At 42.8% G+C, this 23,759-nt stretch overlaps 2 protein-coding genes and 1 pseudogene across 4 annotated transcripts; 2 read left to right on the top strand and 1 right to left on the bottom strand.

Annotated features, from left to right (window-relative positions):
- Positions 1-832: 832 nt before the first annotated feature.
- Positions 833-9,271, bottom strand: LOC148703466 (tubulin-folding cofactor C pseudogene; annotated as a pseudogene). The gene is made up of 2 exons (XR_015987739.2): positions 7,997-9,271; positions 833-967 (listed from the first exon to the last, which is right to left on the bottom strand). The product of XR_015987739.2 is annotated as a tubulin-folding cofactor C pseudogene (transcript).
- An 895-nt stretch (positions 9,272-10,166) lies between these two features.
- On the top strand, positions 10,167-12,224 carry LOC149753489 (uncharacterized). The gene is made up of 2 exons (XM_089923532.1): positions 10,167-10,950; positions 11,884-12,224. The coding sequence occupies exons 1-2, from the start codon at positions 10,167-10,169 to the stop codon at positions 12,222-12,224; spliced, it is 1,125 nt and encodes a 374-aa protein (XP_089779658.1).
- A 5,145-nt stretch (positions 12,225-17,369) lies between these two features.
- LOC103711246 (signal peptidase complex-like protein DTM1) lies at positions 17,370-23,311 on the top strand. 2 transcript variants are annotated; one of them, XM_039128888.2, is made up of 2 exons: positions 17,370-17,748; positions 23,075-23,311. In XM_039128888.2, the coding sequence occupies exons 1-2, from the start codon at positions 17,396-17,398 to the stop codon at positions 23,139-23,141; spliced, it is 420 nt and encodes a 139-aa protein (XP_038984816.2). In that variant the 5' UTR covers positions 17,370-17,395; the 3' UTR covers positions 23,142-23,311. The 2 variants fall into 2 exon arrangements, with proteins under 2 accessions (XP_038984816.2, XP_008795543.2); XM_008797321.4 differs by having other exon boundaries at positions 17,402-17,748; positions 23,054-23,311.
- The last annotated feature ends 448 nt before the right edge of the window (positions 23,312-23,759 follow it).

Genomic DNA, 23,759 nt, shown 5'->3' on the forward strand with positions numbered 1-23,759 from the left:
TTTTTCTGAGCAAACAAAGAAGTGGAAACTTCATGTTCGCATTTGTTTACTCAATTCTGGCCCCTCACCCTTTCTTCATGTTGTCTCCTCAAAAAAAAAAATAATAATAATAAAAAATAAATAAAAAAGGTAATAGTAATGACGATGACCTTGAAGACTTTGAGTTGGTCAAACACTGTTACCATGGAAGCAAACGTCTAGTGGATTAAGCAACCCTTTGTCAAAGAGATGGGAAGGGTGGGTTTGAAAAGTAAGGAACCAAGGACATGACAGCATCACAAAAACAGGGTAGTTGGTCCACACGTACGGAGATTTCGCATGGGTAGAGGAGAAAACGAGAACATGACAGGATTTCCTCTCAAATTATTTGAATGACAACTCCAAATGAACGATACTAAGAAGAGAAAAGATCTTCCATCTTAAGATAGGTACAGGTTATTTCACCTTGAATCATAGTCTAGTATGGAGTGAGATCTAAGGTCAGAGCACTGTTGCTATCAACCATAAATAGGTAGAAACAGTGCTAAAGATCTATAGTAAATTTATTAGCATGAATGGTCGTCAAAAAATCAAAAAGAAATTTGTTCAGAGAAATAAGCAAAAAAAACTTATTAACAAGGAAATACAAAAACTAGATCATGTTACAGCAACATTTTTGTTATCTCCAGAAATTAGCAATTCAGAGCTCTAGTCGTCAGAATATTTCAATGTCGCTTATAATATTTTGATGCTGCAGTGGAGTTAGCGAAGGGAGATGGTGCAGGAAACACCCAAAATATCCATCCCCTACAGCGCCTCCTGAAATACATTCTCCATAGGTGATGTATACCCTCCCTTCTATGAGCTGAAAAGTAGGCACCACCTTAAGGATCACTTCAAGATATCCACTCATTCCACTTGCATAGGAGGACAGCTTCAAGATGGGACCTGCCTCACATCTGATCTCTTTCCTCTGCATTCCTCTAACCTAGAAAGAGGAGAGATGGAGTTGACATGGATGGATCAAAGTTTAAGAATATTCAAAACACAATCACAATCCCTAGTTATTAATCGTTCAACTAGCTCGGAATAAAAAAAAGGAAAATTAATAAAGCTTAACCACTGCATGCCACTGTGAGCTTAGAAGTGATAGTTCCCTAAATTTATTCACAGAAAACATCATATTGCAAGAGAAGACCTATTAGAATAAAAAGTTATAGAGGTACGTACCACTATAGGTCAATGAAAGAGGAAGAATTACGACAAGGATTTTCCTTCCCCATGTTTCCTTCTCAATTGTTCTTGCATGCCTTCTTTTTCTCCCTTGCTTGCATCATTTGGTGAAGACAAGCATTGCAATAAGGTAAACCAGAGTTAGAGGAAACCTCGCCAGCAACCACTTCAATCAGGCTAGAAATTTTCATATTCCGTAGGTTGCCTCTCTGGCTGAAGCGTCTTATCTGGTGGACCACCCTTGATCTATAAATATGTAAACATGATCTCTCTTATGTCCCCCTTCTAAGAGGAGATAAACAGACAATGACCTCAGCTAACCGACTGCCTCATAAACTTGTGTTTTGACCACAATAATGCTATTGAGTGCTGTTCATTCCACATATACATCCCGAAGTAATTTGCTAGTAGATGTTTTCTTACATTACGACCTTGAGGCATGACAGTGGGGAAAAGAAAAGGCATAAAAAGACAAGGCTCGTTCAGATGCTTATGTTATAATTTCTGCTTCCCTCCTGTCTAATATGCATATCTATGAAGAAGCAATTTAGGCACATAAAAATTTTGACTTTTAGCATGTACCAACAAAAAATTTGATACAAGATCAGATGATGCATGGTCTATTGATCTTAGAATACATCTACAAGGGGGGAGGGATTCATGGATGCCTCCCTCCCTCCCTCCCTCCCTCCTCTGGTGTCATGAATGAAAAATGAAGAGATCTGGCAAATGAAAAATGTACACGTTACCAAAGATTTAATTATTCATTGTAGGTTTCCTTGAATTACATGATGAAGGCATCGGACGGTTAAACTAACGCAACAGGAGGGAAAACATAGTGTGAGATCACTATCAAAGGAAGAAAAGAAATGATATTTGCATGAGTATATCACATCCTATGCATGTTGAGTCATATTCAAGTCATAATATTAAAACCAACAAACCCTCCTAAGCTAATGAGCCTGACAACCGTATATGAGTTTTCTATTTGCAATAGGGTCAAAAGAAACGAAATGCTAACCTTGTCAGAACTTTACCATTTCAATGATAATGAGGGCAGATCCTCTCTCTCTTTTGAGGGGGTAAATCCTAGGAGCTTAGTGTTATGAAAGAGAGTTTGGAGCTGTCCTATGTCATAGGCCGGATCCAAATTAGAGCCATCATAATGTTGAAAAACGATTACGGTATTGATACATAGTCGTATAAGAAACAAATGAAAAACAATAAAAACTATTCCTAAAAATTTTGATAATCATGATGACAGGAACAGTCATAAAATAAAAACAAGTAGATATTAAGGAAAAACAACATTAACAGCCTGATAAGAGTGAAAGATTCAAGTACCTTGTAGTGCAAAATTGAAAGTGGGGAGTGTCAAATTTTGACTTCTTTCCCAAAGTCAAATGGGATCACACCATCATTTAGCAAGAAAAAGAAAAACCAAAATTTTATCCTATAGAAAGGGAATTGAATTTCCACGCCAAGCATAGGTGCAACCTCTATCATAGCTGTCATGTAAGTTGTACACCTTTCACCTGGACTAAATAATATTCTATATTATTGGAATTTGACAGACTATGGTAATATTAACTGCTGCTCAAAGTCTCTAGTTTTCCATAAGTGTATTGAGAGAAGCATAACTGTAGCAATATTCTCCACCAGAAGTCATCAAATCGCCATTACAATAAAAAACAATTAAAACTAAGAAAGGCAGTTTTGCAACAGTGTACAGTTTAGGTTTTGAGCAAAGAACTTCCCCTAATGTTGGATTTGCTGAACCACTCCGCCCAACATCAAAAGAATCTTTTGCTTATGTGATTGATAATTTATTCGCTATGCTTATGGAAGTTTATTTTGCCAGCCACCTAATCTTTTTCTTTTGTATCCTTTTTTAGATTTAATTATGTGTGTCAGCCAGCAACTACTACGATTTTATGTTTGCTCGACTACGATCAGTAATGACCTTAGACCCTAGCTGAGACTCATGGAAGCATAAGAATTAACTTATTTTATAGCATTCATCAACTTGATGGTTTGAACAAGGAAAATGATTAAGTCTATGTTCAATGTCTTAACTCATTTGATTCCGCGGTTAGGAATCGAGCATGTTAGCGGTCTTTTCCAGGGCTTGAGAACAAGGGTTTTGATCCATCAATTGAAGAAGAGAATAGTAGGAATTTCCCCCTCTGGTTTCTGTTTTGACAACTTTGAGGTTGACTTGGAGTCATGGAATACAGGATTAGAACATTAATAGGTCTAAAATTGTTATTAGTATCTGCATAAGAAGACAGGATTAGCAGATTTGTGCTGGTACCTAAGTCTAATGAGAGGAACAAGGGCCACAACACTGTGGAAAAAAGATGAAATTGCCCTCGCAATTAAACATCAAGACTCCACACAGGCTTAGAATTATATAATCATAGTTATAACTCAAGATAAAAACAGTAAAAATTGTAAAATCTTCCTAATGAAATCCCCCAATGTGGATTCAAATCCATAGTGGTGCCCTGTATACATTGTGTGTGGCCATCATCATTGATATGGCATGAATAAGTTGGTTAAAAATAACGTTCTACATCGGTGTCCTCAGCAAGGTACACACACACATGCACGCACCCCTCAAAGGGCATGTTTATTTGCTGAGTACAAATTTCCACATACATGCACTTATATTCTCAGAATTCTTTATTCTTTTATGCATTCTCATATAGTAAGCGCATAAATAATTGACTGGCCTGTATTAAACTGCACTAGTCGAGGATTTTAAGCACAAATCCATTTCACGTCAATAACCATTTGTGCTATGCCATAGGATAGTAATATATTAGCACATTAAGGGATGTGCCTTACCAAATTAAATTTTTTTTTGCATGTAGTAGTCATCATGCAGAATACAAATATAGCAGATTCTATGAAAAGATCTGTTAATCGGCTATCTATTTTTAATTTTTTACCAATAGAGCAGTTAGAATATCAGCCAAACAATATTAAGAATCTAGATTATTTCAGGTCTGACCACATTTAAGCAAAATATGTTTCCATGTGGATGAAACCAAGTACATGGTTTCAGCGCAGTGGTTTTGCAGCCAACTGATTCTTAGATATTTTATAGTAACATCCTAAATACTTGTCAAAACCGACCACTGCAATATCCTATAAGGTTCAGATACTCTGACAATAAAGAATCATGAATCATATGATGAGCACCATCGACTAGTGAACTGCTTAATGCCATTATCCAATGACTTCACTGGTCCACTTCAAGTAAACTCTCAATGATTTAACTTACAAGGTTCTTTTGTCCACTAGATCATGATACATTGTCATTCACACACATCATTGTATCCAAGGGTACAGAGTCTTCTGGTCATTGATTGATCTACTTTAGCTTAATTGGATGTGATATGCGTGCGAAACGCTTGCACCTAATTCTCGAAGCATGCAGAGTCACAGCTGACCCACGTGCCCGAATTTCTGGACAATAGGCGCTAACCTTCGCCTATACAATCTGCTCTCCAAGAGACCTTTCAGATAAGTGCTCTAATGCCCTGACAGACCATTATGTTGTCACCCACTGTGAACCTTCTCCATTCCTTAAGTATAGTCCTGACTTAGGCATCGGAAAGTCCCCCGCTGAACACACTCCGGCAAGAGGACATTTTCGTCTTTGCTATTTCAAGTCGGAGCTCGGTCACAGATCAGGATCTTGGATGCAAACATCCATTCCGAAGCGGCCTCGAACAGGCTGCGGCGTCACACAATCTAAGCAGCTCACCGTCGAGCTTTCCAACATCTTTTCCCCGCTCATCGCCTGGGTCAAGCCGATCCTCAGCAGCAACAGGATGAATCTAATTATTTGACTAATAAATTTTGACCATGGTTGTGCTCTTTCCTGGACTTGTTTATTTTTACTAAAAATATTTATTTTGGTGCATCTTTTTTCTTTTTTCAAACATGAGAGGGAAGTCCCACCTTATAAGTGTCTAGGCCAAATCTTGAACCCGCAAACCCAGAATTTTTGGTTAGGAAAACCCACCAAAAGTCGAGCATCTAGAAGGATAACACCATTCAAGACTCGAACATTGACCCCTTGCTTTACCACTAAGCTAAAACTCAGTTCACAGCTTTTGGTGCAATTGATGCATGCATAACACTATCTAACGGACTATCTGATCTATGTAGCAACCTAATACTAGAGATGGGAGCCAAATAGCCTCAGTTCACGAAAATACAACATCCTCTCTTTTTAATTCTTTAATGTCATTGACTCACATAACACTCATTTTCAATAATTAAGGAGCCACTCTTTCAAGGCAAGCTCACATGTTAACACAAGTAAAAGCTAAGGAATGCCACAGCTTAGTAGCAACATATCAAAACTTTTTTATTGGGTTCAACTTGCTGCATGAATTGTCATTGACTAGCACTCCCCTAACGGTTCAAGCATTCTAGGTTTCTTGCCACATGACTCTATCTAAATTATGCTCCTTTATAGTTTTACTCCATCTAAATTAAGATGATGGTAATATTTTAAAAAGAAAAAAAAACAGCTTATAATATGGTTTATCTTCTATTTATGCTTCTTAGTCTTCCTAAATTCCTAAAAATTTCTTGAATTGTTGCTTCACAAAGTTGACACCTTTGGAATTACAATTTGGTGAAGCTATGGACTTGCTATGCTTGTCTATCTTTAGTTTGCAAACATTATTCACCAGAAAGTTTTTCCTTGAAAAGTTAACACCATTTCACAGGATACTGTTTTCATGTTTATATAAAATGCCATTGAAATTTATCCTGAATGAAGCATCTAATTCTTCAATTTCTAGCATCATTATGAACTTGGCATCTGATTATAGCAACTCTCCTCCAAACAAATTGGGTTCTGAACATAGTTAAGACATGAGATATCAAAATGTGTTGATAGTTTAAAAGGAACAAAGGACTGTAAAACCATCACATACAAGAACAAGACCAATTTCTAAGGAAGGCAAGCAAGGTTCTTATCTCATAATATTGTATTGACTCTGTTTTCATAAAGACACCAAGAATCCAGGTTCCTTCCACATTTCCAATAATTTACAACATGGAAAAAATTTCTGTGATTTATTATGGTTGCTGGGTACGACTTAAAGGAAGATTTATCTATAGGAATATAATGCGTTCATAAAAGGAACAAGGTGGACCAAGAGCAAATAAGCAAATATGTGTTTAGGATCCTCTTCTGTTATTCTACTTACGCTGCAAATTTTGGGTCAAAATAAAGCAGGCAATATATAACAAATAATTGTGGGTCCAGATTTTTTTTATGAACTACCATGTCACAGATCCTACTGACATGATAGTTAAGGGAAAAAACCCTTTACTTGCCAACCTACTGAACAGCCTAATCTATATTAAGTGATACAGATAATCCAAATTATAACAGTAAATACATCAAAAGGATTTTAATAGGAAGTCAAAGACTCACCAAAAGGGAAACATTGTATGAAAACGATGATGGATCCCCATGTCGGGCATGTTCATCAATCAAACTTTAATATGAAGCACCTCTAAATCTAGAGCCTATTTAATCCTCACCCAAGAAAGCACTGTTGCTAAATTCCTGTGTGGGTAGATGGCTAGATTTCTGGCACCAGATTCTAGGCAGCGTCAATCATAGGTCCACATGAAGTGAAAGGCATTTATCTTTGTTCGGATATAGTCATGGATAAACAACTTTGGGGAGTAATCTCTCCATATATTTATATATGTCACTGATCTCTTTCATTGCAAATTTCACTTAGTATGAGTACAAGACTCCATTAGTCCAACAGACCTACGATTAGGCTATTCATTGACGTTATTGCGAACACTAGCTCATGTTGCAGATCAATCATCCTTATGCAGATAATTTAATGCAAAGCAAAGGTAAATGCAGATGCATCTCCTAGGCTTGACTTTTGTAGCATAGTGACCATCTTTATGGTAATAAGGTTCAACTAAGACTACACTGTCCAAGCCCAATCAGGATATCAGATCAGGTGAAGCTGATCAGTCTGGAATTTGGGTTGGATTTGGGTAGGAAACAGAAAATCACTAACTAATTTTTTGGCTTGATTCAGTTAAGGTTAACGGAGTGGAATAGCCAAACCCATCTTAAATTTGATCCAAGTTAATACATGACAACCATGTGTGTGTGTGTGTAATGATATTTAAGACAAAATATAAAGCAAAAATTAAAGAGCGACAATTGATAGAGAAGCACTAGGACCATGATCTACTTAGCGTTGCTGAAGAAAACATTTTATGGAAGCGGCTTGGACACCTATGTCTTCTGGTGTCAACAATGGCATTCATGAGAATGGATGGACGTTTATCATGATTAGGCGACAACGATATGTCTCATACCACTTGCCTCCATAATTATAAGTCAGGAAAGTTGATAGGAGTAAAGGAAGAACAAATTAGATCGGATATGTTGAGTTTGAATCACTCAATAATAAAAGCATCAGACAAGCAATATCTCCAATGACTTTGGGGTAATCTAATGTATGTTCCACTAAAGCAGTGCATCTGATGCTGATCATTTTTTTCCTACAAAGTAGTTACTCACTGCAGCAGCTTACAACCGGACAGCATGCATACAGGATATTGTGCTATAACTTCAGAAAATCAAATATGGATTCATTCAATCAACAGAGAAATAAGCACAACAAAAAAAAAATATAAGTTAAAATTTTCATACACCTATACCAGAGGAAATTGTTCAAATAAAAAATAGCCAAATAAACCATATATGATTTACCTGGTCTAGAAAAGTGCTTGCAGTCAGAAAATTAAGGTCAAAATGGACTATTCATCATCACAATGTTCCGCCCTATCTAAAGCATTAATGGTGTCTACACATAATCCCTCAGGTATTAAACACTGCACAGCTCGTAATCATTTAAAATCATCCACATTGGCCCAATTCCCTGTCTCCTCTCATTGGCCAGAATCTCTCGGCTCCTTATCGATTCCTTCGTAAAACAACCGGAATCGGCCAATCGGGCAAACCTCACAGCACTGCTGTCGTAGATGATTGGCCTACTCCAGACCCGGAGATAGAAATCGGTTGCCCTGGCTTGGTGGATCCTGATCTGGTGAGAGGCCAGCATGAACAAACAATCATTCACATCTTCTAGCAGGATTGATCCCTGAACGGGCCAGCAAAGATGCGGCAACTCATGAGCCGATGTACAAAGGTGCTCGGATCCGGCGTTTTAGGTAGACCTCACAAGTATTAAGATCTGAAAGAGTGAAATCCCCCTCGCCCTCTTCAGAAACCCTAAAATACTTCACCAAAACCGCACATTCCTTGTTCCTGAAACCCAGCGAGTCCCGGACGCCCGCAAGATTCAATTTTTCCGCATGCAGGACCTTGATCTCCTCCATTTCTTCGACCAAAACGCTCGGATCTTTCTTTGATGCTTTGTTTTTGAAGGAAAACCCTCTTCCTCGGCATCGGCTCCGATTTGGCGCTCTCCAGGTCTTCTTTCAACTCGGAGATGGCCTTGATAGAGGAGCCGACCTCGTAGGAGGGCAATAGTAGGAGTTCTCGGCAACGATGCGATCCAGATCGGCGATGGAGCCGGAGACCTTCTCGAGCTCGGGCTTGAGGTTGGGGGCCGAGGCCGGATCGAAGGCGAGGGCGTGGCAGCGGGCGAGGGCAGCCTCGATGGAGAGCTTGGAATCGGAAAAACAGTCGGGAAGGAGCGGACGGACTCGAAGGCACGGAAGGCGGCGGCGGAGTCGGAGCGGCGAGCGATGGACTGCTGGAGGCGGGAGTGGTGGAGGTTGGAGAGGCGCTCGAACATGGCGGCGCGCTTCTTCTGGGCGATAGGATCTAGAGTTTCGGAGGGGAATGGGTTCGGCTGAGAACGGTCTTCTTCCTCCATTGCGGTCTTTGTTTAATTCGAAGGCGGAAACCCGCGAATCCTCGGGGAAACAAGGCGGGAGCGGAGTGGAGATGGAGCAGGTGAGAGGAAGGGCTTATGACCTTACCAGAATTATGCACATGCCCAGCACGTGAAGTTCCATTTCAATATCTATCCCAATCCAAGCTTTGCCCTTTTCTTTCATTTCATGTTTTGGGTTGCAAGATCAAAGTGAAAGGGTGAAGGGGGGGCTAAAGGGGAGTGTAAATTAGAGGGAACAGGATCTTGGGCATGGCTTTTATTCGAACTAAGTGAGAGAAATGTTGGGGTTTGAGAACTTTGGGCATGAGAGAAAAAGGAGAAGAAAAAAATAGGTGGGAAGTTTTTTCTCCTTAGTTTCTCTTCCAGTTTCCTCTTATTTAACCCTTCAAATGACAGATTCTAAACTTTGGAATAATGATCTCTCACAAAGGGACAAACAAATGTGGAATTCTTACTTTCTCTTTTATCTTTCTTTCCAAATCTCATGATCCAAACAAGGCATAAGAGGAGGGCGGGTCGGGGTTGGAGGGAGAGAGAGACAGAGAGCAAGGTGGAGTAGTTTTAATTAGAGCAACGAGGATGGAGGAATAAGAGTTTCGGCGAGTCCTTTAATTTTCTCTTATATTTTTGGTAGACATAATTTATTCATACTTTGTGACATTTCTAAGACAACTCTTTACTTAGCATGGAGATCATATTCATACATTGATAGGATCCACATGTTTGCAAGATTATGTAATCAGTCAAGCAGATGTAAGTTACAATAAACAGACACTTTAGTGGGTGAGCGGGTGAGCGGGTGCATCAAATTTCATGCACCTGGGGGGGTCATTGGGGAGTTTCGTCGAACAGCAGGGGGTGTGATACATGGTCGCCCGTGAAGGGGGTCCGACACGGCCAGAGGCGGGGAAGCCTGACGGTCCAGCTATCCATATTCCGAAGGGTGCGGCGAAGGGCTGCTCTTGGGCGGAGGTGGCGAAAGAAGTAACTCGGTAGCCGGCTTGGACATGCCACCAGATGACCCCTCGTGAGCAGGAGATGTTGCAGAGCAGGTTCTCCAAGGTGGTGGACGTCCTAGAGGAAGAGTTGGAGGGGACCCGAGCTGAATGGCGGAGCACCACAGTCATCGTGAGGAGCTTGGGGAGGAATATTCCGGTAGACTGTGTAGCAAAGGAAATCAAGCGAGTGGGACACTTGGATTACAATGAGGAGTGCTTCCTGTTTATGGACGGTTTTATTGCGGTCCAGTTTGCCAAGGAGGAAGATCGCGAGGCCGCACTGATGAATGGCCCGTGGATGGTGGCCGGACAACTCCTGGCAATGGATCGATGGAGGCCTAACTTTATTCCTAGTGTAAGGGGTGTCGGCAGGGTGGTCGTTTGGCTTCGCCTGGTCTACTGGAGGAAGGAGACTATCCTTAGAATAGCCGCAAGAGCTAGTAACCCCTTGGCCTTGGATGGATTTACGAAGCAGGGGCAGCGATATGGCTTCGCCAGGGTGAAGATAGAGCTGAATTGTTCAAGCCCTCTCAAGCCGGGTACACTGGTGAGAGAGAGATCAGGAGGTGTCGAGGAGCCTTTCTGGCAAGGTTTCATCTACGAAAATCTACTTGCTCCCTGTTCCAAGTGTGGTCGGATAGGGCACTCGACGCCGGAGTGTGTCTGCTCCTCTCCGATGGATGGTGCGGCGAAGACGGCAGAGACGCAAGGGAAAGGGAAGGTAGCTATAGGGTCGGACTCCCTGGAGGACGGTGTGCAGAAGAACGGGGAAGGTGTTGCATTGGAGGAGATGTCAGCGTATGGTCCGTGGATGGTTACGAGCCGTATTTGGCATCAACGGCCGGCCAAGAAGACGGCACGTAGGAAGGAGACGACCGAGTCCGGGACAAGGCCGAACTCGGTGCCCACCCCACCCCCCCCCCCCCCTCCGCGTCCGGCAAGGACTCAAATGGGGATAGGCCGGGAACTGATGCCTCTCCGGTCGACCTTGACGGGTCGCAGAAGCCCTCCAAGGTTGCCCGATGAAGGATGCCGGAGAAGGATGTCTCGGAAGCCGGTGCGGGCATGGATACGGCTAGACTGAGTCAACCCGTCCAAGGAAGCGGTGCAAGTGCTGAGTCAAGCCACAGGCCGGGATTGGGTCGGCTCAACCTAGCCTTGGGCCGGGATGCGGGCCTGGTTGAGCGCGGGCCGGACGATGGACCAGGCTGGGCTGGTGATAGGCTCGAGTCCATGAAAGGGCAGCTCTCTAGTGGATCGGGCCCGAGCCTGAGGAAGCGATCCACAAGCCCTTGCAGGGCGCTCTGGACCAGGGGCCAGATTGAGTTGGGATGGAATTTTTCTGCCAGGGGGACTCCATATCAGCCAGGCTCGAAGGGGCGGCCGGAGGTAGGGCCCATCGGAGGAGCAGGAGCTCCCCCCCCCTCTCACGGCGACGCGTAACCGTCCTCCTCGGACGGAGCGAGAGACCTGGGGTGTTGGCGACACCTCACGGCATGGGGCAGCGGAGGCTCTAGGGAGGAAGCTGACAAGGGCTACCTCGGCGGTGGCGAATCTCTCGGCCTTGGGGTTGGCGGCTCCGCTGAGGGTGTCCGGCATGGAGGGGAGGACAGAACGGTGCGACGGGTCTGGGGTGGCCCCGTTCGGCTCCAATAACATGCAGGTTGTTCCGCCTGGCACACTGAAGACCCCTTCATAGTGTTTACCGTGCCATATGGCATGAGTGAGTGGAATAGGCCCTGTGACAGAGCTGAGCTCCGGAAAGCAGATTGCGGGGGAATCAAGCAATATTGGAGAATCAAGGAACATTGGAAGGGTTGATGACATAAGGATGGAGCTATATGGTGGGCAGATGGGGGGTACTGTGGTAGCAGCTGAAGATATAGTGGACTCCACGTGCCATTTGGCACAGACTGAAGGTGGAGGGGATCATCACCGTATCCTGGTTCAAATGATGGCAGTAGTGAAGGGGGTGAACCCCGTAGGCTTGGTGAGCGGAGGGGCTTTGGAAGAGGTGGTGTTTCATGATTGCAACCTAGAGGTAGTGGGTTGTGACACCTTCATGGGTGATCAATGAAGGTTCTTTTATGGAACTGCCGTGGCGCGGGAAAGCCCTCCTTCGCCCCGACTTTTCGCAAGATTGTGCAACAGCACAGTCCAGATATTTGTGTGTTGTTTGAGATCCGATTATCGTGGAGGAGCCTACAGAAGACTAGAAGAGCGGTACTGAGGTCGTGGGGATTCTATGCAGTGGAGTCTCGAGGGCTGTTGGGAGGCATTATTGTTACTCGGATGCAAGGATCATGTAAACTGGACATTTTTCATGTTTGTAACCAAGAGATGATTATGGTGATCTCGGAGGGTAGTAGAGATTCTTGGGTCCTTGCTCCGGTGTATGCTAGTACTGATTTCAGGAAGAGACGGATATTGTGGGAGGAGACGTCTCAGTTGATTAGTCAGGGCTATCCTATGATGTTGGCTGGTGATTTTAATTGCATTGTTGACCCTCAGGAGAAGATGAGAGGGAGACCATTCTCTTATGAGAGGAAGATTAAGGAGTTTCAGGATTTTTGGACATTAAATGGGTTGATAGACCTGGGATTCTCGGGCCCTAGGTTTACATGGTGCAACAACCAGCAGGATCGGGCTAGAGTTTGGAAGAGATTTGACAGAGCTTGTGCGACCGCTAGGTGGATCCAGTATTTTTCGGATCATCGTGTGAGCCACCTACCCAGGATTGCGTCCGATCACTGCCCTTTATTGGTGAGTACAGATGCATATATCCCAGCCCATCCCCCTTTTAGATTTGAGAAGGTGTGGCTTTGTTATCCACGATCATGTGAGATGGTGAGGGAGGCATGGAGTGCACCAATCAGGGGAGATGCTATGTATCGGGTGTCCCGCAGATTGGAGTTGATGAGGAGGTGACTGAGGAGGTGGAACCGTGAGGAGGTGGGAGACATTTTCAGGAGGATTGAGTAGTCAGAGGAGGCCATCGCCATGTTACAGGCTCAGGAGGCTCAGAGGGGGGGGTCTAGCGGATGAGGAGGTGGGGGAGCTTAGATCACTAGTGGCACTGCATGACGGCCTCCTTAGACAGAAAGAGATATTCTAGAGACAGAAATCGAGGGTATAGTGGATTGTGGAGGAAGATAGAAACACCAGATTTTTTCACCAGGCGATAGTGATCAGGAGGCGCCAGAATAGGATCAGAGTTATCAGGGGTAAGAACGGCAATTGTCGGAGGATCTGGACATGATTTAGAGGACTATGGAGAGTTTTTTTAGGGCCAGGTGGACAGAGTAGACTACGGGTGGGAGCTTAGCGGATATATCATCGCCCTTGGTCGGGGCGTCTGAGGAGGAGACTGTAGCATTGACCAAACCGGTATCGAAGTGGAAGATTAGAGAGGCAGTGTGGTCCCTTGAGAGGGACAAGGCCCCAGGTCCGGATGGCTTCCCTCCCTTGTTCTTCTAGAGATATTAGATGATAGTTGGTCGAGATGTGATGGTGGCCATACAACAGTTTTTCAGCACGGCAGTGATGGCAGTAGATTGGCAGAGGACTTTCATCACCTTGATACCGAAGCAGTAGGATGCCACGAAGCCGAGTCATTATCGTCCGATTAGCCTTTGTACGACTTTGTACAAGGCTACGACGAGGATCCTTGCCGTCAGGTTGAGGGGTGTTCTTTCTAGGCTTATTAGCTCGGAGCAGGGGGCTTTTTTGGAGGAGCGGAGTATATCGGACAATGTGCTTATTGTCCAGGAGTTTATATTTGATCTCGGTAGGGCTCCGATGAGGAGAAGCTTGATAGGGATCAAGCTTGACATGGAGAGGGCCTACGACAGGGTGAGATGGAATTTTTTGCAGCAGTCTATGCGGGGGTTCGGCTTTCATGAGACATGGATCAGATGGGTCATGGGCTGCATTTGTGCCCCTTCCTTTGCCATTATGGTGAATGGCACGCCATCTCAGTTCTTTGCATCGTCGGGAGGGTTGCGCCAGGGATGCCCCTTTTCTCCGCTTTTGTTCATCATTTGTGTAGATGCATTATCTAGATCCTTACGGCAGACAGTGGCTACTCAGGAGTTGAAGGTTTACAGACCGATGGTGGGGTCCTCTCCGATCTTTCACTTACTTTTTACTGATGATTGTTTGCTTCTAACCAGGTCTTCACGTCAGGCGGCCCGAGTTATAGGTCAAATTCTTCGAAATTATTGTGCAGTGTCGGGACAGTGGGTCAACTTGACTAAGTCAGCTATTATTTTCAGCCCGAAGACTAGATTGGCGGTGAAGCACTCTATACTGAAGATCTTGGGGGTGGGAGAGTAGGAGGGTACGATGACATATTTGGGGGTCCCACTCTCCGTCCGTCGGCTGCGGAGAAGGGACTATACTTTCATTGAGCTCAGCATCAGACGCAGATTAGAGGGCTGGCAGATGCATACACTTTATGATGGATAGGATTACTCTGGTTCGATCAGTTCTTACCTCGGTTCCTATCTACCTACTCTCCAACGCCATCATCCCAGTGGCAGTCCTAAGGTCCCTTGAGCAGCTTTTCAGAAATTTTATTTGGGGAAGATGCAGCAGTAGAGGTGGCATCCACTTGATGGCGTGGGAGGTTGTGTGCCAACCGACTAGCTATGGAGGTTTAGGGGTACTGTCCTTGGTGGCGAGGCGGGAGGCTTTAGCGGCTAGATATGCGTTTAGATTTGTGTTTGAGCCCGAGAGTTTGTGGTCCTCGCTGATGAGGGCCAAGTATGGCGTCTTGGCACCGGGTGTGCATGCTGGGCATCACTACTCTCCGGTCTGGAGGAAGATGTGCGTCAGAGCTATGGTGGTGTTTCCAGAGATCAGATAGGCTATTGGTGACGGCCGTTCTATTGATGTGCTGGAGGATAGCTAGGTGACCGAGCTGCCGTTTTGTCATATGCCGACCATGGTGGACCCGACGAGATTAGCAGGTTGTAGGGTTAGCGATTTACTAGACTCAGAGGGGGGTCGATGGAGGGAAGAGCTGATTCAGGAGGCTTTTGGGGAGCAGTTGGCGGAGTTGGTCTTGACCCTGCCGATCCCTACCGGGGGGAGGCTGACAGGCTAGTATGGCTGCCGACAGGATGGTCGCAGGTGCGAGCTAGAGATCTTCACGCTCTGATCAGTAGGGAGCCAGCTCGACAAATTGAGGGTGGTTGGATATGGAGGCTGTGGATTCATCCCCGCATGGCGCTTTTCATCTGGAAGGTGGCCTGGGGCTGCCTTCCAACCAAGAGCTTGTTAGCTCGACGTGGCATGGGGGTATCTCAGTATTGTGAGAAGTGTGCAGATATCGAGGAGACCACCGAGCATGTTCTTTTGCAGTGCCCTAGGGCCCGAGAGATTTGGAGGAGGTCACCGACCCCACTACTCGACTCGGCGCTATCGGCGTAGGACCTGATTCATTTGCTGAGGGACTCCATGTGGAGTCCTAGATCTACTAAGGCAGAGATTTTTATGGCATACTTGTCCTACTACATTTAGTTGGATAGGAATGCCGGCCTGTTTGAGGGGAAGAGGTCGCCTCCGTGGATGGTGGTGGATAGAGCGACACTTCATGCGAGGGAGGTCACTGTGGATGTCGCTGTGTTTACTTTTGGGATGACTAGGAACATCTGGGGTACTCTTCACGCTGGTTCAGCGCCCTGCTTCGCTCTTGTTTCTTGGGTACCCCCACCCCTTGGCTATCTCAAAATAAACTTAGGTCAGTGGATGGTGTAATTGGAGGGGTTGGATTTATGATTAGAGACCACCGTGGTAAGATGATAGCAACAGGAGGGCGGCGCACATCAGGACTTACAGTGGTTGAGGCAAAGCTGCGGGCAGCCTGACGGGGTATATCCTTTGCGAGGCAGGTACTTGGCGTCGATCGGGTGTACCTCGAGGGAGACTCATTTGTGGTGATCGATTGGATCCAAAAGGCGGATCGGTATGACGATGGTCATCCCCTTATCTGGAAGACTCGCAGGATGGCTCAGTTGATGAGTGACTTTTAGGCAGTACACGTGTTTAGGAAGGCGAACCGAGCAGCAGACTGGGTCGCCTCCTTTGTCGCCTGGCATTCCGGAATTTTTCTTTAGACATCTGTGTCAGACGTTCCTCCTTTTTTGTATTTTTTATTTTTCTGTGATCTGACAGGCTGTACTCACGTTAGAGCTATATGAAATGAGTAGCCGTTTTTACCCAGAAAAAAAAGAGTGTACTATATTTTCTCCACAATAATAGTATTTAATAACTTATTTAGGCACAAAACTTGCAAGAATATTAACTTTTTATTTATTCACTTATATAAATATCATTCTCAATAATTTAAGGGACATAAATACAAATTAAAAACGCTTTAATACTACTTATATAAATAGTACCAAACTATTCATATATACCATGATAGTTAGAAGTGTAAGAGAAAAAAATAAATAAATAAAATTTCTTCGGTCTTTTGCCACTTCGTCCTTAGCTCATTTTGATCGCTTTGATCCGTTCTAGTCCATGTTAACCTCCTGCTCCAATATCTCCAATATCTAACTCTCATTTCCAATCCCACCACCTCCTCACCCAAATCCTCCTTGATTATCTTCTAAGCACTATTTGATTATGAGAGTATATTAATTTTTACTAATTTGTTTCCGCCTGTAAGTTGATATACAAGTCACTGTACATATAGAAAGTTTTTATAATAATCAGCAAAAAAAACAATAATAAATATTTTTCCAAAAATAAAAATATATTAATTGTCAGTTCATTGTTTATGACTGTAACGTTTTGCCGTTTCGGAGAGTACGCCGGCTTGTTCGCTAATGTCGGCGCAGCAGCTGAAGATGCCGCGTTCTAGGAAAGACGCGACAATTTTCACCCGAAAACCAACGAGTCTCGTGTCCGTTGCTTGGTTTGATCCGTCGCAGCCCGACGGCCGCATGGGACACGTACATCGTAGATCCCGTACAAGTGCCCCCACAAAAAATTTCAGTGCGTCCAATTCCCTTCGTGTTATCTATACACGTGTCCACATAATCTCCGTCGATGACAACCTGGACGGCGCCACTGGATACGCATAAAAGGGTTCCCCATGCACCGTCCGCAAACAATTCATGAAACGGAAGCGGCGGGGCCTTTTCGCGTCCCACGTGGCATGTCGTTAATTTCCCACTGGCCCACCTCGGAAGGTGGGCAGTTGGGGAGCTTTGATGAAGGCTGAGAAAAGCGACGGCCATGGGAGGGGTCCGTCCTTCACGAACTCCTCGTGCTCCCGGTCATCTCCTTTGCTCCGCTCCGCTTCTAGGGTTAGGGTTAAACGGTTACGGTTTCGCCGGAGGGGTGGGGAGGATGGGGAGGGACGGGGCACTGCAGTCGTGCCTGGTGGCGCTGGCGGTGGTGGTGATCGTGGTCGGGGTCTGGACCTTCTCCTTCCAGAAGATGATGGCCACCTACTTCTTGGGCCTCCTGGGGATCGCTGGGATCCTCCTTCCCGACTGGGAGTTCTTCGATCGGGACTTCTCGCAGTGGTTCACTCCGTTGCCGGCCCGGAGAGGGGCTGCGTCCAATCTGGACCCGGATGCTATCAGGTTTGGTCTCTCCCTCTGTCTCTCCGTTTCCCTTTGCTCTGTTTGTCAGAGGGTTTCAGCGAAAGTTTGAGTCTTTACGCGAAGAATTTTATTTTTAGTTCTTTTTAAGGGATATGGAGGTTTAGTGTGTCATTACCTAATCAGACACGGCAAAAAAAAAAAAAATCTTACATTGAACATAAAAATTTTCAATCCGAAGTTCTAATATGTGATTTGTTTAGGGAAAAAAAGTTTGGGCTTGGGGTTTGGTGTGTAATAAATTATAACGGTATCTTTTTGTTTGATAAATTGATTGTAAAGAAAACTTTGGGGTTTGAAGTTGGATATATGGAATTTCTTAATATGAAATTCCAATCAAGAACCTCATGAATTAAAGCTTTGAAAGGCTCCAGAAATTCTGACTCGGTGATTTTTTGAATTTAGAGAGTGATTCACCTCGTTGTATTTAAATAAGGCATTGTTCGCTAAATAGATGTTTCAAGGATCTGGGATAGCTCGCAGCACCACTGAAGGTGGCCCTTAAAAGGAGCCTGTGGTGACGAAGGATTCATGAAGCCAGCCATAGATAGTTGGGAAAGGCTCCATCGTTATGGTCAAATTATTATTCAGCAAGTCCTGACAATTTTAGGGGGAGTGAGAGAAAGATGCATGGTTTTGTTGATTATGAAGTTGTTCAGGTGAAAAGACAACCCAGGAAAAGACTTATATGTATGCACATGTTTAATTGTGCTAGTTTATTCTTCCCTTAGCGAACGAGATCAGCAATGAGCCTTTTTAAGTTGAAGATTCACACTGCTAATCATAATTTATAATATTTATGGGACCTAAAATAAAACTTGTGTTCAGGTTGCTTATCTGTAGATCAAGTGGACATAGAATGAATGACATTGATATAATTAGCATCTTACAGATGTATTTTAGAGCACACTGATTGAGATTCCAAATCATCTGTCTTCTTTTAGATATCTTAAAATGCATAAATACTAAATTTCAGCTGACTTAGGTGCTTCTAAAGCTTAAAACAAATAAAAATGTTCTTACCAATGTACTTGTCCATTTTTAACTCCTGGTCTTTCTAATAAATTGTTGGATGGTTCCAGCTCCTAACACATTCTAGAAAAAGGGGGGAAAAGGATTATACATTTTGGGATCAGTTGATGCATCTGTAGGAAAACTCCAAAAATCTTGATTTTTTATCACTCTCTTTATGGTGAAGATAAAAATGTAGAAATCCTCAAGTTTGTTATCATCCGTTGATTGGAGCCCTTATATTGGAATAAAGGCACAGATACCTCTCATGAGCAGTGTGAGGGAAGAAATTCAAAAGACAGCACCAGAGGCTCCAACTAAAGTCACAGCGGAGCAAAAATTTGAGATAGTGCTCGCACCTAGGAGCACATATTGGCTACTTATAAGACATTCTTAACAAGGTTGTCAAAACCATTCGCTACACTAGATTCAGGATGATCTATTGAGTTTTTTTTCCTTTCCTTATAGATTCCCTAAGCAATATGAGGTGAGAAACTTAAGAGACAGCTCCAAAGGCTCGAACTAAAGTCGCAGTGGTGCAAAAGGTGAGACATGATTGTCACCTAGGAGCACATATATTCCACTTTTAACACAACTTAAGAAGGTTGTGATTAACAACTTATCTGAATCCAACCCTGTACCTTAGCAATCTAAGATGGTAGCAGTTCATGACATCATATATATTTTAAAATCCACTGATACATAAATCTGATCTCTTTCGGTGAAAAGCACTTTTTTTTCGGGGGGGGGGGGGGGGGGGGGGAATTAAATTACAAAATTGGATCGTGTGTATTGTGATTTACACTGAAGTTATTTCAGAAATAAAAACATGCAGCTCCTTTTAGTTTGTATAGGATATGGTTCAATCAAATTGTTTTTATGCTTTAACTTTACATGTAAAGTTATAGTGCAAGTATAATATTATTTTCATTTTCAGGTATCAATAATACCCACACACACACATTATATAATAGTGAGATGATGACCAGAAGAAGTAAATCCTCTAGCTGTATGCAACTCCATTTGGTTTTGGATCACAATAAGACACTACAGGTTGCTATTATTTTAAGGAAATTGAGTAATCCTTGATTATATATGCTTTTGATTTATGTTTACATTTGAATTTAGAGTTCAATTGCAAGAATTTTATAAATGTAGTTAATCATTATCATAGTTATGACCATCGAGATAAGTATCAGTTTTGGAACCAGGAAAAGGGAAGTCCTTAAGTTGAACATGTGGAGAATCCAGACAGCCCTTAAGCTTGTCCAGAAGAATCCTGGAAAGGATCATGTTGATTCAATGTCTGTAGGTCTATAGTTCATTTATATTCAGAACATCTTGTAGTTCTAATAGTTGAAACAAAGGAAAAAAAGTTGCATGAGCACCTCCATAAGAACCTGAACATACCCATATAGATTACATGCTGCTTGAACATTAACTTCATGTTAAAGCTATGAGAAAACCCTAACCATCAGATTGTGTCATATGTACATGAGCTTCTCCAAAGTCCACTATTCTAGAAGCAGACAGGGAAAATTAAAAAAATTCTATTGTAGAAACAGATGATGAAAATTTATAAAATTTGTATGTATTAGAAAGAATGGTGTCTGACTAAAATATAGTTATTTTGAGTGGTTACATCAATGTTTTCAAACCTAAGGCAGCACTTTCAGTGAATAGGTCTTCTTCAGAAATCATACTTCACATAAATTATAGACTTATCAGAGGACTGATGGGCTCAATTATCTTTTAAAGGCTCATTTATCTTTAAAAAGATTTCTTCTCTATGGCTCCATACCATGTTGAATATGAGTGGAAGTAAATGGGAGATCTTAGAAGGAAAATGTAGAAATGGACAATGTTGGTAGAGAGGTGAAAAGCCAGAAGCTTGGATGGAACAGTTGTGCTTGGCTGATTGTTTGATTGGCTTTTTTCTAGATGCTTATCTAAGGAACCAGGACCTTCTCCAATATTAATGCAACTTTTGTCTGTTGGGAGCCTGCCTGAACCCCTTCAGTATTGAACGATTATCCAAGCATCTATTACTATTACGAATACTATCACTATTACTACTACTATTATTACATTTTACAGTTCAAAAGCTGGAGCCAAATTCATGTCTTTATTAATGCTTAAGAGTGAAGGTCCTTATGTGCTTTGAACTACTTGTACTACGGCTACTTTTTTTGTCAAAATCTGAAGCAAATTCATGTGTTGTTCATCAATGCTTAAGAGTGGGGGTCCAAATGTGCTATCAACAGCATCATAAACTCGACTTAGAGAGCTCTGTGCAATTCATTTCAGACCCAAAGTTGTTCCTTTAACATATGAATCATGTCTATCCTATCACAAATAGATGCAAAGATCACCTTATGAGTTTATGGAATGCCTTAAAAGGCTTGTAGTTGCTAGGGACCAAAATAATGTAGCATTTAAGTTTGCTTGTTTTACAAGGAGCAGTGAAATACTATTTTAAGATGCGAAGAAAACCAAGTATTTTTTCTCCGATCTATGGTTTTGTTGGATATCCATAAGTGTTTCTGGACAGATTCTTTCGGGTAAGCATTTAGGGTTTTTAAGGTGGAAAAGGCAGGTATAGGCAGAATGGTAGCACTGACAAGTGGACCTATGAGACTTGGATGGAGGTAGCACAAAAGGTTACAATGAACCCCACATTAAAAGCAGTCCGAGCTCTAGTGTAAAACTTAAAACTAAATGGCGGTGGGTATTGTGTATCATGGATCCTAGGGATGCAATAATGGTGAGATAACATTATCCATGGAAGTATTTCAGGTTTTGGAACATCCTGCCGGATCCAGCAGGATGGGCCAGAGAGATGGAAGGGAGAGAATGGGAGAGGGGCAGGGATAGTGCTGGAGGCCTGTTTTGGAACAACACCACCAGTATAGTATGCATTTCCCGCTCCATCAGAATGACGTTGTATATCTTAGCTACTGTAGCGCACCTACTGAGTGAAGAAGCTAATTGATATCCAAGTGGTGAAGCACTTTCTCCTTCTACTAAAGCAAGAAGTGCAGACCTATCTTAAGGTAGCATAGGCTTTCGCTTTGGTAATAAGGGCAAGTCAGGATGATGTCCCTCTTCCTTCTCTTGCTACCTCCTATCCTCCTTACCTCCATACGCTCTTTTCCGCCTATCCCATCGGATCCGCCGAGATGTTGGGAAACAGGCCCTAAATATGTTTTCTTATATTGTTATTATCCTAGTGAAAAATAATGGTTGGCTATAAACAATGGTGGATAAATCTACCTCCGAACTGGCTGTTGTCAAATTGCATTAGAGTAGCTCTTTGTTGGCCTATATGTGAGATGGTTCATATCAGGTGTAAAGCCAGACAGATGTATATTTCCTCAAATCATATGAAGCCTTCCAAATTTGAGGTCTACTACAGAATCTCTCTCCTCTTGATTGGACAGTCCTGCCAATGGTGAAACACATTACCACCAAGGTTGTAGGTGCCAGTCTGTGCCTGCCTGTACTTTGCTGGACTTGTGCTTGCATGGGGCATGCATATGCGCTGCATGTATGTATCATGTATGTACGTATGCATATACCTGTGTGTGCATTGGTTTCAGCATAACATGGCATACTGTGCTGGACATGTCCTGCAGGTTATGTTGGATTTGGTAAATTGAGGATAGCAAGAACCTTTGTTTGTTTTTTTTTTCACAATTCAAACTCTGCTGTCTGCAAAAGCAACCAAATCCTTATCGATTGTTTATTAATACAATAACTCCAAGCTAGAATATTCTCTGAATATGAAGGTCATCGTCATGCTAGTCTTTTAAAATTTCTTCACTATGTAAAGCTGATTTAGCCAGCTTTCTTGATCAAATAAGGGGTGGAATGCATTGGTTGTGTGTTAGTTTTAGCTGCTAAGAATAGTTGAAGAATGAAGTGGTCTCCAAAGTTATGCTTGGAAGCAGGAAACTAAATGAAGAGCAAAATGGTGGTTGATTTTTTCTAACTTGAATGATGATCTTGTCTATATTACCTAGATTTAGACTTTCCATTTCCAAATCTTTTCCTAGTTTTCCAGCATCAAAACAAAGGTCAATTATAAATCTATTTCTATGCAGATTTTCCTTTTCCTGTTTGTGTTATTCTCCTCCCCTTTGCAGTGAATGTAATCTAACGAACTATGCCTGATCATTTCTAGATGTTTGCTAGTTTAACGTGTTCATCGTGTGGTAATTCATCACTTTATATCAGAACAATGTTAACCATTTTGTTTCCTATTTTTGTTGAGCAGATTTAAATTTTCTCCCCTCAGGGTTGCTGCGATCGCTATAATTTATGGCTTTGGCCTGTACAAGTGGTGGATGTTTGTAATCAGCTAGTTGTCTGAGCTTCTTCATGGCGTCTCTTTCATGCTTCTTAACACTAAAAGTTTCTCTGTTGCAACTTTCAGAATTCTATGGGTTGTATCTATTTTACACAAACTCTATCAGAGAAACTGTAAATCTCTGGATCATATCATGGTGATTATTGCCTTTTATTCTTCTATTTAGTGCTTGGTTGTCCACATATCTTACTTTTAATGTTCTGGATACGGGCTTCATTAATCATGATTGCATTCGGATGCATCAGGATTTATAGACCTAGTGCAAGCGATGTAGCATCAGCGAGAATTTGTCTAAGTGCATTGATGATTTTATTCAAGTTGTGATGCATCAAACAAAAGTTCAATTTGAAGCATGTAATTGACACCGAGGAGGTTGCAGTTAGGTTGCTGATGGGTTTTCTTCCTTTCTTTCCTCAAATTGTCAAGTCAAAAGATTGGGTTGTGACTTTCTGGTCAAATGTGGGGTGGGTTTTGTTCTGCTACTAGTTCAAGGTAAATGTGTTAAGAGTCCAAAGCACATTCAGCACGGTGCACCTTGAGTTGGCCTAAATGAACTTTGAGGAGTGACAAGAAACCTAAGTCCAATAATACTTGAATTACCCAAATAAAATTT

Source organism: Phoenix dactylifera, chromosome 5, assembly GCF_051530095.1.
Source record: "Phoenix dactylifera cultivar Ajwa chromosome 5, Ajwa_hap1_PhDact_Kaust_v1.1, whole genome shotgun sequence".
NCBI lineage: Eukaryota > Viridiplantae > Streptophyta > Magnoliopsida > Arecales > Arecaceae > Phoenix > Phoenix dactylifera.